The sequence below is a fragment of the Ranitomeya imitator genome, chromosome 5 (genome assembly GCF_032444005.1).
Source record: "Ranitomeya imitator isolate aRanImi1 chromosome 5, aRanImi1.pri, whole genome shotgun sequence".
NCBI classification, from domain to species: Eukaryota; Metazoa; Chordata; class Amphibia; order Anura; family Dendrobatidae; genus Ranitomeya; species Ranitomeya imitator.
The window spans coordinates 439,261,168-439,274,956 of NC_091286.1; the positions used below are offsets into that span (position 1 = coordinate 439,261,168).

The following is a 13,789-nucleotide window of genomic DNA, read 5'->3' on the forward strand; positions in this document are numbered from 1 at the left end:
TTCAGTCAATTCAACTAGCAAAAATGAAATTATACATATCAGTTTTTGTGCTATTTTTAAGTTTTTTGCTATTTTAAAGCGAACCTGTCAGAAAGGTTTCGCTAGGTAAGCTGCAGACATTGCCATGTTTTTGCTCTTATACTGAATAAAATTATACCAGAGGTGAAGAAACCCGTCTTGTGGTTATTGTGTAATCAGTGTTAGAAGTTTTCAGTTAATGAGATGCCCCTGCTCCAGGGTGGTACTGTAGGCAGAGTCTCATATTCCTGCTCTAGGCCAGAGAAGCCAAGAATAGACCTGCCCAGAGGCCACCCACAAGCACAAACAGTCTGTCTCTCTGTCCCTATGACGAAGAACATAGTTGTGCTTTGGGGGTGACTGTGGACAGATCTTTCCTTGGTTTCTCTGGCTTAGAGCAGGAAGATAAGACTCTGCCTACAGTCACGCCCCAGAGCACGAGAAAATCGCTAACTGAAAACTTTCACTAACTGAAAACAATCTAACACTGATTGCATAAGAACTACATGTATCATTTCAATCAATAAAACAGCAGCAACATGACAATATTTGTAGTTTACTTAGCAAAATCCTGCTCACAAGTTCGCTTTAAAGAGATTGCCTGAGATGAAGGAAAAACTGTTTGTTTGGTTTTTTTTCAGAAACAGAGCCACATTTGTCAGTGGACTGTGTCGGGTAAAGCAGCTCAGCCCCGTTTAAGTGAGGGAGGTAGTTTGCCTGACAACCAAGATCTAAAACAAATTTTGTCAGCAACATCTTTTATGCAGAGCTAATTTAATATTATAGCGGTGGACTCATCCATGTAATCACAGTCTAAACAGGGCATATGACCATAACAAAGAAGAAACTTCTTTTGCGAGCCACAGCAGTTCCAGTGGATTTGGGACATTCTTGTATTGCATGTCATTCATATAATCCTCTATTTTCCCATAATGGGGCAGTAAGATGGGCTGCAGTGGAAAGCTGCAGTCACTGTTTTATCAATATTAGCTGTTTAACAGTTGTTTTGCTGCAGTTCTTAAATTTAAGATCTGATGTGTCAAACCCTATAATCTAAAATGTATTGAAATTGTTCGCCATCATGATTACTTACAGTGGTTCTGAGAAGAATGACATTGGCATCTGTTAAGCTGCATGAGACACAGTGACACCAGACATCCAGTTCCGGTTTCCAATGGAAAATAATTTTAAGGAGCCCCAAAGTAAAAATATAACCGGTAATGCAAAGAAAAGTTCGCCCTCTTTGTTTCTTATAACCAAACAGTTCCTAGAAAAATGAAGAGTTAAAATTTTTCAAAAATTTCTTAAAAACAAAGTAAACATTCAATATGTATGCAGTAGAGATCATGATGCACATAACAGGGTGATGAGAGTTCAAGGACTTTTTACATTTTTGTTGAACAGATGTAGAGGATATTTATCAAAAGTGGTGCAAAGACAACTAAAGTGGCAACAATGAATAATTAAGTTGCAGTTTTAAACTCTCATAGGACATCTTGAAAGTTAGCACTAAAGTCTGATTGGTTGCCTGAACATCTGCTCCGCTATCTACTTTAGAACAAACCAGCAATAAAATCCACACAGGTAAAGTGGTGAAAAAATTTCAGCAGATTTGCCCATGATACATATCCTTTTAAATGTCAGAGGTAAAAATGTAGTAGAATACAGTAGATCATTTTCAGATGGGCAAATCAATTTTCTTTTTTTTACAAGTTTATCACAACTATGAGAACAATCAAGGGTGGAGGGCACCATAGGACGATAGTTTGGGGGGATCAATCCAGGACCAAAATTTTCACAGTACATGCACAAAAAAGAAAGCTGAGGCCACTAAATAGGTGAACACAGGGGAACAGTGTGCGTTAAGTGGATGTTAAGAGAGTTGGCATTCAATTGTCCAATAAATGCCTGACATTCTTCCAGAGTGCCTGTCCAAAAACATAGAATGTCATCAATAAAACAAAACCATTTGATAACATATCGAGAGAATACACCCAGGCAGCACAAATCCTTGAACTCCCATCACCCTACAAATAATTTGAATACGAGGGCGCACAACGTGTGCCCATCGCGGTCCCGGATACCTGCCTATAGTGAACCCTGTCAAAAATGAAATGATTTTTGTCTAATACAAAATACAATACAACTGTGTCATTTTTTTTGACTGCACATTGCATCTTTTATATATTTGTATTGCCTCACGGCTCTTGATTGTCCATACACACTATCATCGGTGTGGTGTGCTGTTTGTATCCTGTACCTTTGCACCATTTACGTTTTCATTAGTGTCACTTTGTTTTGGGTAGTACCCTATTATGGGTTATGATTGTATCTGCTTAGTCACATGTGTGACGTTTTAAATGTTTTTAATTGTGTTGTTCTCACGCTTTTGTACTCAATAATTTTTTTGACTATTTATTTATTGTGTGGTGATCACCTATTTAGTGGCCTCAGCTTTCTTTTTTGTGCAAGTTTATTACAACTAGCGATGAGCGAATATACTCATTGCTCGGGTGATCTCCGAGTATTTATGACTTCTCAGAGATTTAGTTTTTATCGCTGCAGCTGAATGATTTACAGCTATTAGCCAACTTGAATACATGTGGGGATTCCCTAGCAACCAGGCAACCCCCACATGTATTGAAGCCGGCTAGTAGCTGTAAATCTTTCAGCTGCGGCGATGAAAACTAAATCTCCGAACACTAACAAATACTCAGAGACAGGGCCGGACTGGCCATTTGGCAATTCTGGCCAATGCCAGAAGGGCCTGTCTGGTCATGGGCTGCCTTGTCTTCTACGTTGTTAACAGAATCGGGGTTCTCAAGATCCCCATACTGTTTAGAGTTGTGATGGAGCACAAAGTTGCTGTTCCATCACTTACCCCAGCAGGCCACTGGTACCATTAGAAAGATTGGTCTTGTAGAAAATCTACCTTTCCTACATCCAGGATAATATTAGTAATATATCCCATCTGGTTCATGGGGAAGGGGACAACATGGGCCTGTGTGATTTGAAATGCCAGGGCTGAATTTCAGCCCCAGTCCGTACCTGCTCAGAGACCACCCGAGCATGCTCGGGAAAACCCAAGCAACAAGTACACTCGCTTATCACTAATCACAACATGTTTTTTTTATTCATTGCAAGAACGTAATTAACTGTTTTTGGTGTCATCTAATTAGGACCTACAATAACTCATAGAACAGAATTTTGGTAATCCCCCAACCCTCTCCCCGCTGTAGCATGGCTAACGGGTGTGTGGTCGACGGGAGGTATGTGCCACATAAGTGCCTTGTTGCTGTAATGTAGCCCGGAGTATTTCTTTCTTGCACATAACAGGTTTCAGGACCTGTGGTGATGTCAGACCACATGGCTAATCATGTGAAGGGTTACTGGGTGTGGTTAGCTCTATATAAGACTGCCTAATGCTTTACACAGTAGATATGTGTGGAGGTGAAACCCTCCTGAGTGTGTCAAGGCTCCAGGACTGAGCCGGAAGGACTGCACACTTGTTTTTTTCTTTCCTGAGCCAAAGGCTATTTCCTTTCTGTTATTTCGCCATGTGGTTTATGAAGCAATAAACCCTGTGAACTTTTCAAGGAACGTGCCTCCTGAGTCTCAGCCGTCGCACCTGAGTGAGTGAAATCCCTACAATTGGTGGTAGACGTGCGGGCAGCGTTCCCAGCGGAGACGTAAGTCTATTTTGAATGTCCTGGGTCAAGTCTGTTGCAAGCCAGCAAGCATTGCCGGAGAAAATGGAGGACCTGCTGAAACACTTGGTCCAGGTGCAGTCACAGCAGGAGCAAAGGCAGAAAGAGACCAACAGGCTGTTGATGCAGCAGATACAACAGAGCCAGCAGCAGATACAACAGAGCCAGCAGCAGATACAACAGAGCCAGCAGGAGCAACGGCAGAGCCAGCAGGAGCATCAGCAGCAGATGCAGCTTCTGGCAACCGCCATCCAGGGCAAGGCGAGCGCCCCAACCCCAGGTCTGGCTGATGAGACCCACGTCCGGAAGACGCGCATTGCAGAAAATGACCCACGGGGATGATGTTGAGGCATTCCTGACGGTGTTTGAGAGGGTCGCTGAGAGGAAAAAACTTCCGCCAGAGCAGTGGGCAGAGGTACTGGCGCCATACCTGACGGGAGAACCCCAGAAGGCGTACTATGATTTGACCTTGCAGGATGCCAAAGAGTATCACAAATTGAAAGTTGAGATTCTCGCACGTTTGGGGGTGACACTGACTGTCAGGGCACAGCGAGTTCACTGCTGGGTCTATCACCGGGACAAACCACCTCATTCCCAAATGTTTGATCTGTTGCACCTGGTCCAGAAATGGCTGCAGCCAGAGTCCTCTACGCCTGCACAGATGGTAGAACGGGTGATGATGGATCGGTTTGTCCATTCCCTCCCGATGCCTATACAGTCTTTGGTTGCCCAGGGTGATCCCCAGAATGCCGACGAGCTGATCGGACTGGTTGAGAGATACCAAGGGTTGGAAGGCTCCTTCGGGAGGCAGCCCATGCCGTACTGGGGGTCCCAGAAGGGAGCCGAGTCCCAAAAAGGGGTGGTGCGTTCAAGGTCACAAAGGGCGGGGGAGGTGGTGCCCAAGGTCCCTATGGGTGATATTGTTTGTTGGAAGTGACACGGGCCAGGACATATAGCTGCCCATTGTTCCGAGACCACTGAGCAGATGGACTGCAGCATGGGACGCCGTTGTTCATACTATGCGTATCCAGCCTGCAGTGTGAACTCTCCGCCCAACGAGGGACCTCAAGCGTGTCCCATAAAGGTGAACGGTCGAGCAGTAACGGCACTGTTAGACTCGGGGAGCCTAGTGACCCTGGTGAGGGCCACTTTTCCTCTCCACCTGCTCCCGAGAAAGAAGGTCGGAGTGCGGTGCATACATGGTGATGCAAAGGACTACCCTATGGCCAGGGTGGACATTGAAACGGCATGTGGCATTGAGCCCCACATAGTCGGCGTCGTTCAGGACTTGTTGCACCCTATAATTATTGGCCGGGATTTCTGTTTGTTTTGGGATTTGTGGGGAAAAGGTTCTGAGCTCCCTAGCAGGGAACCAGTGAACCCTGGAAGGGTATCGCCACACCCAGAGGCAGACAGGTTTCCTTTTTGTGTTCTGGTTGGGGATGAGGAGGAAGTATCCCCTACATCTGACATTCTGGAGTTAGAGGTTACCGGTGAAAATTTTGGGACTGCCCAACATAGGGACTCCACTCTGAGGGAAGCCTTTAATAATGTCACAGTTATTGATGGGGTGGTACAGGAGCCGGGGGCAGACACAAGATTTCCCCATTTTCTGATGAGTGGGGAGTTGTTGTACTGGGTCACGAAAATAAGGGAGGAGTTGGTAGAGCAGTTGGTAGTGCCGGGTCCGTATAGACCGAAAGTGTTGTACATGGCCCATTCACACATCTTGGATGGACACCTAGGGGTGGAAAAAACGCAGGAACGGGTTGTGCAGAGGTTCTATTGGCCTGGGTGTCACCGGGAAATAGTGAACTATTGCAGGTCCTGCCCTAGATGTCAGCTAACTGCTCCTACTCCTCATTTCCGGAACCCCCTTGTGCCACTGCCCATTATTGAGGTACCGTTCGAGAGAATTGCCATGGACTTGGTCGGTCCCTTAGTTAAATCAGCGCGGGGCCATCAGTATATATTAGTCATCCTGGACTATGCCACACGCTATCCTGAGGCAATTCCCTTGAGAAATTCTTCCTCGAAGAGTATAGCCCACGAGTTGGTCCATGTGTTTTCCCGGACAGGTCTGCCGAAGGAGATCCTGACTGACCAGGGGACACCTTTCATGAGCAAGGTGATGAGGGAGTTATGCAAAGCCCTGAAAATCTCCCAGTTGAGGACCTCGGTGTACCATCCCCAGTCAGATGGCCTTGTTGAGAGATTTAACAAGACACTGAAGAGCATGCTGAGAAAAGCTATAGAGAAAGACGGTAGAGACTGGGATTGTCTCTTACCCTATTTGATGTTTTCCATTCGTGAAGTTCCACAGGCCTCCACAGGGTTCTCACCGTTTGAGCTTCTATATGGCCGACATCCACGAGGACTCCTGGATATAGCCAAGGAAACCTGGGAAGCCGAAGTCACGCCCCACAGAAGCGTCATTGAGCATGTGGCCCTGATGCAGCAGAGGATTGCAAAGGTGATGCCTATCGTGAAAGAACACCTTCTCCAAGCACAAGAAGCTCAGGCCAGGGTCTACAACCGGTCTGCAAGAGTGAGGCAGTTCAATCCAGGAGACCGAGTTCTTGTGTTAGTTCCAACGGTGGAAAGCAAGTTCTTTGCCAAATGGCAAGGGCCATATGAGGTTGTCGAGAAACTTGGTGAGGTAAATTATAAAATTCACCAACCAGGAAGACGAAAACCATTCCAAGTTTACCATGTCAACCTCATCAAGCCATGGCAAGATAGAGAGCCGACAGTAACTCCGTCATTGTTAAGCAACCCAGAAGGTGAGGTTGGAGCGGTTACTATAGCAGAGACGCTATCAAAGACCCAGAAACAGCAGTGCCGGGAGTTACTCCAGAAAAACAGGGACCTGTTTTCAGAATTGCCAGGATACACGAAGGTCATAGAGCACGAGGTCCTAACAGAGCCACATGTGCGGGTGAATGTGAAACCTTATCGTATTCCTGAGGCTCGTCGAGAAGTTATCTCCAAGGAAGTAAGTTATCTCCAAGGAAGTGGAGCGTATGTTGAGGCTTGGAGTCATTGAGGAATCCAAGAGCGGTTGGTCGAGCCCAATTGTCCTGGTCCCAAAACCTGGTGAAGAGTGGAGGTTTTGCAATGACTATCGGAAGTTGAATGAGGTCTCCAAGTTTGACGCCTATCCCATGCCCCGCGTTGATGAGCTCATCGAAAGGCTTGGGCACGCCAGATATATATCCTCCTTGGATTTGACAAAGGGGTATTGGCAGATCCCCATGGCACAGGAAGCCAAGGAGAAGACGGCCTTTTCGACACCTGATGGATGCTTCCAGTATGTCCGAATGCCATTTGGCCTACAGGGAGCTCCGGCGACCTTCCAGAGGGCTATGGATAGAGTCCTTGCACCCCATAAGGCCTACGCTGCTGCGTACCTAGATGATATCGTCATCTTTAGCCCGGACTGGGAGAGTCATCTGGAGAAAGTCCAAGCGGTGTTTGATGCTATAAGAGAGGCCGGATTTACAATAAACCCAAAGAAGTGTGCCTTGGGTAAAGAAGAAGCTAAGTACCTTGGATACATAGTGGGTCATGGAGAAATAAAACCCCAAATCGGTAAAGTGGAGGCAATTCAAACATGGCCAAAACCAGTTTCCAAGAAGCAAGTTAAAGCCTTCCTGGGAATCGTAGGATATTACAGGAGGTTCATCCCAAACTTCGCCACGATGGCTGCGCCTCTGACTGACCTGCTAAAAGGGACAAAATCAGTAATGGTTAAGTGGTCCGAAGAAACAGAGTCAGCCTTCCAACGAATGAAAGAGGCTTTGTGTAAGCAACCCGTTCTGATGGCCCCAAACTTCAAGAAAGAGTTTATTCTTCAGACAGATGCCTCAGATGTTGGGGTGGGAGCAGTCCTTTCCCAAGAACTACATGGGGAGGAGCATCCTGTTCTCTATCTGAGTAGGAAGCTGTCCTCGTCTGAAAAGAACTACTCAGTCGTTGAGAAGGAGTGCTTGGCCATAAAATGGGCAGTGGACACATTACGGTACTATCTGCTGGGACGTAAATTTAGACTGATATCCGACCATGCCCCACTTAGGTGGATGAGGGAAACGAAGGGTAGAAATGCTAGAGTCACCCGTTGGTTCTTAGCCCTGCAGGACTTCAGTTTCCATGTGGAACATAGGGCCGGAAAGCTGCACGGTAATGCGGATGCCCTATCAAGAATCCCTTGTTTAGTGGGAGAAAGTGCCAAGCCCCACGGCTTTAGGCAGAGGGGGAGGTATGTAGCATGGCTAACGGGTGTGTGGTCGATGGGAGGTATGTGCCACATAAGTGCCTTGTTGCTGTAATGTAGCCCGGAGTATTTCTTTCTTGCACATAACCTTGTATATGTGTTTCAGGACCTGTGGTGATGTCAGACCACATGGCTAATCATGTGATGGGTTACTGGGTGTGGTTAGCTCTATATAAGACTGCCTAATGCTTTACACAGTAGATATGTGTGGAGGTGAAACCCTCCTGAGTGTGTCAAGGCTCCAGGACTGAGCCGGAAGGACTGGACACTTGTTTTTTTCTTTCCTGAGCCAAAGGCTATTTCCTTTCTGTTATTTCGCCATGTGGTTTATGATGCAATAAACCCTGTGAACTTTTCAAGGAACGTGCCTCCTGAGTCTCAGCCGTCGCACCTGAGTGAGTGAAATCCCTACACCGCATAAAAACTTACCCCAGCAGAATTTTTGCTTTCTTGGCCTTTTTTCAGACAATATGAATGATAACATCAAAACCTTTTCCCCACTCATGGTTAGTGGTTGGGTGAAGCCATTTATTGTCAAACTACTGTGTTTTCTCTTTTAAATCATAATGACAACCGAAGCATCCAAATGACCCTGTTTAAAAGCTCACATACCTTGGTGATTTTGGCCTGATAACATGCACAGAAGTTGACACAAATGGGATTAAACGGCTACTAAAGGTAACATCCTCACCTGTTACCTGTGACAAATGCCGGGGAAATTGTTTGGGATGCAAAGAGAAACCCACAAAGAACATCAGCTGAAATACTGAACTCTCTGAAAAGTATCGGTGTGGCTGATTCAAGATGCACAATAAGGAGGCACTTGAAGAAAAATGTGCTGCATGGTCGAGTCGCCAGAAGATAGCCATTACTGCGCAAATGTCACAAAGTATTTCGCCTACAATTCACAAAATAGCAAAGCGACTTCTTCTCCAGTAAGATGGTGCCGCTAGCGCATGTGCAGTGGCAGCTATCGGATCACAGCTAGACACCAATAGCAGCTACTGCGCAGGTGCGGCAGGCACCATTTTCAAATTGAGTTTTTGTTTTCTTTCCTCTAGCTGAACAACATGAATAAAATGTACTATTGGCACATAAAACATGTGATTTTGCTGCAGAGCAGGTGCCACGGCCGGCACCTGCCTGCAGAAGGTTTTTTTTTAATGTATGTACACATATTCATTATTCAAACTAGGTGCAGGTCACGGAGGGATTAGTGGCCTGTCAACAGTCTGCATTATGAATATCTAATCAGAGCACCACATACACCAACCCCGCCTTTGGACACAAGAAGCTTATTAGCACAAAATTGAATGTAAAGATAAAAGAAAAACCACAAGATGGATTTCATCAACCAAGGTATCATTTTAATCAGTATTATGGCGCTGACTTGACACTGTGTGTAAATTACTGTGCACAATCCTGATGACAGGTTCCCTTAAGTGCAAAATCATATAATCAATAAAATAGGGGCTGAAACATTCCAGTAGCCAAAACAACAAGGTCAACCTATAATAACACAAATAATCGGAATACAAAAGGATGTGCAGGGAAATATTTAATAGCTATTTCATCCAAACAACATTTTTCACCTATGTAGCTTAATCACCAATTATGATGACCCTTCTTATTACATGGACCATCATACTCAATGACAAGGGTTGCTGCAATATATAATCAGAGTCAGGACCCATCCTAGCAATAATGTTCCCAGCTGCTAAGTACATGGTAATATGTGTCCTGCACAGATCTTGTATTAGCTAAATCTGATAAATGATCAGCTGCACATAGGAGACCAGGTACATAATAGGGATGAGTGAACGTGCTTGGTGATACTTGGATATCACTCAAGTATCTGGGTGCTCGGCACTCAGCGAGCATTAGCCAGTGTTCACATCTGAAACCTGATTTCCCGCTATGCATGTTTGGCGTCTGTTACACAGCCAATAAGCATGTGGTTACTGCCAGTCACTGTAAAGCAGTAGTCATCTTGGTAGTGGCATTACTGTGATTAGCTGGCCATGCTTCATCATCTGGGTTTATGAAAGTAAAGGCGCCGCCACGCTCGGCACGCTGACGCCATTGCACTGCTCAAGGACAGTTCTTATTGGAGAGAGAGTGCTTGTCCAGAGCTCTGTGAGCACAGTTGAACAAATCAGAGTACTCTGGCATTTATACTGGTGCTGCTTCTGAACCATTATACTAACAGCCATTGTAAAGGCTAAATCTGTGCATTGTTGTTTGTATCAGTTACACTCTGCCTGGGAAGGCCAAGAGCAGGAGCAATGAGTGTGGCAGTCTACAGTCTCTATGAAGGGCTTAGGGTTTTTCAGTCCATTGCTAAATATGTATCTAATTTTTGGTGGGTGAAAAAATTGACTATATTGTCATCCCTAGAGTATTAGGTGCTTTGTGGTACATTTTATTGGTATACAACACTCAAAAAAGTGTTTACATTTTTTTTTAGTTCAATTACTCACCTGTATAGTATTATGTGTTCCATGGAACATTTTGGCGGTATATAACTCTCCAAAAAGAGTTGAAGTGTTTTTCTTGATTCAGTCACTCACCCACAGAGTATTTTGTGCTTTGTGGTACATTTCTGTGGTATATAACACTCCAAAAAGGTGTTGAATTTTTTTCTGGATTCAATTACTCATCCATACAGTATTGTGTGCTTTGTGGGATATTTCTGTGCTATATAACACTTCTGAGGAAGAGCTGTCTACTAAAATGGTGCTATAGCAATAGGCAATTTTGGAAAATATCAACCCAGAACCAATCACGGAACAAGGAGTGTATATATCAAATTAATAAAGTTTATTCACAACAAATACATAAATATTGTACAGGTATATACTGGATGCCTCAAGCCAAACTAGAAGACCAGCAGGTAACAACACACCAAGATTCTGGTTTTCTAGTTTGGCTTGAGGCATCCAGTATAGGGTTGAGCAAAACGGATCGTTCATTTTCAAAAGTCGCCGACTTTTGGCACAGTCGGGTTTCACGAAACCCGACCCGACCCCTGTGTGGGGTCGGCCATGCAGTACGCGACTTTCGCACCAAAGTCGCGTTTCAATGATGCTAAAAGCGCCATTTCTCAGCCAATGAAGGTGGATGCAGAGTGTGGGCAGCGTGATGACATAGGTCCTGGTCCCCACCATCTTAGAGAAGGGCATTGCAGTGATTGGCTTGCTGTCTGCGGCGTCACAGGGGCTGTAAAGAGGCGTTCCCGCCGACCGCCATCTTACTGCTGCTGATCTGAGCATAGAGAGAGGTTGCTGCCGATTCGTCAGAAGCAGGGATAGGGTTAGGCAGGGTCCATTAACCACCAAACCGCTTGTGCTGTAGCGATTTCCACTGTCCAACACCACCTTTTGTTTGCAGGGACAGTGGAAGCTACATTTTTTTTCCTCAGCACTGTAGCTCATTGGGCTGCTCTAGAAGGCTCCCTGATAGCTGCATTGCTGTGTGTACACCGCCGTGCAAACCAACTACTTTTTTCAAAGCACAAATCCTGTTGTTCCTTCCTTTCTGCACAGCTATCTTGTTTGTTTGTCTACACTTTTGATTTAATTTGTGCAGCAGTCCACTCCTTCTTATTGCTGCCTGCCATACCTGGCTGAGATTACTGAAGGGAGATAGTAATTGTAGGACAGTCCCTTTTTTTTTTTAATTCTCCCTAAAAAAATAAGTTGTGGGAGATTAAGATTGGCATTTCTGCTAGAGTGCCATCCCTGTGTGTGCCATCTCTCTCAAATAGTGGGCCATAGAAAGCCTATTTTTTTTTAATTTAATTATTGGGTTTATAAATTCTCCCTGACCAAAAAAACAGTGGGAGATTAATATTGGCCTTTCTGCTTGTGTGCCAGTCCTGAGTGTGCCATCTCTCTCAAATAGTGGGCCATAGAAAGCCTAGTGTTTCTTTTTTTTAAATTTGGTTTCTAAATTCTCCCTGAAAAAATAAAAAAACAGTGGGAGATTAATATTGGCCTTTCTGCTTGTGTGCCAGTCCTGAGTGTGCCATCTCTCTCAAATAGTGGGCCATAGAAAGCCTAGTGGTTTTTTTTTAAATTTGGTTTCTAAATTCTCCCTGAAAAAAAATAAAAAAACAGTGGGAGATTAATATTGGCCTTTCTGCTTGTGCGCCAGTCCTGAGTGTGCCATCTCTCTAAAATAGTGGGCCATAGAAAGCCTAGTGTTTTGTATTTTAAAATTTGGTTTCTTAATTCTCCCTGAAAAAAAAAGTGGGAGATTAATATTGGCCTTTCTGCTTGTGTGCCAGTCCTGAGTGTGCCATCTCTCTCAAATTGTGGGCCATAGAAAGCCTAGTGTTTTTTTTTCAAATTTGGTTTCGAAATTCTCCCTGAAAAAATAAAAAAAAAACAGTGGGAGATTAATATTGGTATTTCTGCTTGTGTGCCAGTCCTGAAAGTGCCATCTCTCTCAAATAGTGGGCCATAGAAAGCCTAGTGTTTTTTATTTTAAAATTTGGTTTCTAAATTCTCCCTGAAAAAAAAAAAAAGTGGGAGATTAATATTGGCCTTTCTGCTTGTGTGCCAGTCCTGAGTGTGCCATCTCTCTCAAATAGTGGGCCATAGAAAGCCTAGTGTTTTTTTATTTTAAAATTTGGTTTCTAAATTCTCCCTGAAAAAATAAAAAAAAACAGTGGGAGGTTAATATTGGCCTTTCTGCTTGTGTGCCAGTCCTGAGTGTGCCATCTCTCTCAAATAGTGGGCCATAGAAAGCCTAGTGTTTTTTTATTTTAAAATTTGGTTTCTAAATTCTCCCTGAAAAAATAAAAAAAAACAGTGGGAGGTTAATATTGGCCTTTCTGCTTGTGTGCCAGTCCTGAGTGTGCCATCTCTCTCAAATTGTGGGCCATAGAAAGCCTTTTTTTTTTAAATTTGGTTTCTAAACTCTCCCTGAAAAAAAAAACAGTGGGAGATTAATATTGGCCTTTCTGCTTCTGTGCCAGTCCTGAGTGTGCCATCTCTCTCAAATTGTGGGCCATAGAAAGCCTAGTGGTTTTTTTTAAATTTGGTTTCTAAATTCTCCCTGAAAAAATAAAAAAAACAGTGGGAGGTTAATATTGGCCTTTCTGCTTGTGTGCCAGTCCTGAGTGTGCCATCTCTCTCAAATAGTGGGCCATAAAAAGCCTAGTGTTTTTTATTTTAAAATTTGGTTTCTAAATTCTCCCTGAAAAAATAAAAAAAACAGTGGGAGATTAATATTGGCCTTTCTGCTTGTGTGCCAGTCCTGAGTGTGCCATCTCTCTCAAATAGTGGGCCGTAGAAAGCCTAGTGTTTTTTATTTTAAAATTTGGTTTCTAAATTCTCCCTGAAAAAATAAAAAAAAACAGTGGGAGATTAATATTGGCCTTTCTGCTTGTGTTCCAGTCCTGAGTGTGCCATCTCTCTCAAATTGTGGGCCATAGAAAGCCTTTTTTTTTATTTTGTTTTCTAAATTCTCCCTGAAAAAAAAAAAACAGTGGGAGATTAATATTGGCCTTTGTGCTTGTGTGCCAGTCCTGAGTGTGCCATCTCTCTCAAATAGTGGGCCATAGAAAGCCTAGTGTTTTTTTTTTTAAATTTGGTTTCTAAATTCTCCCTGAAAAAATAAAAAAAAACAGTGGGAGATTAATATTAGCCTTTCTGCTTGTGTTCCAGTCCTGAGTGTGCCATCTCTCTCAAATAGTGGGCCATAGAAAGCCTATTTTTTTTTAATTTGGTTTCTAAATTCTCCCTGAAAAAATAAAAAAAAACAGTGGGAGATTAATATTGGCCTT

The 13,789-nt window shown here is 43.9% G+C and overlaps 1 protein-coding gene across 1 annotated transcript in view; it reads right to left on the reverse strand.

Annotated features, from left to right (window-relative positions):
• The window catches only part of LOC138638119 (probable cation-transporting ATPase 13A5), a 611,270-nt gene that overhangs the window by 564,132 nt on the left and 33,349 nt on the right, over window positions 1-13,789 (reverse strand). Inside the window, exon 2 of the mRNA XM_069727143.1 lies at window positions 1,112-1,285. Coding sequence (XP_069583244.1) covers window positions 1,112-1,285 — 174 coding nt within the window. The remainder of the gene's footprint in view (window positions 1-1,111; window positions 1,286-13,789) is intronic.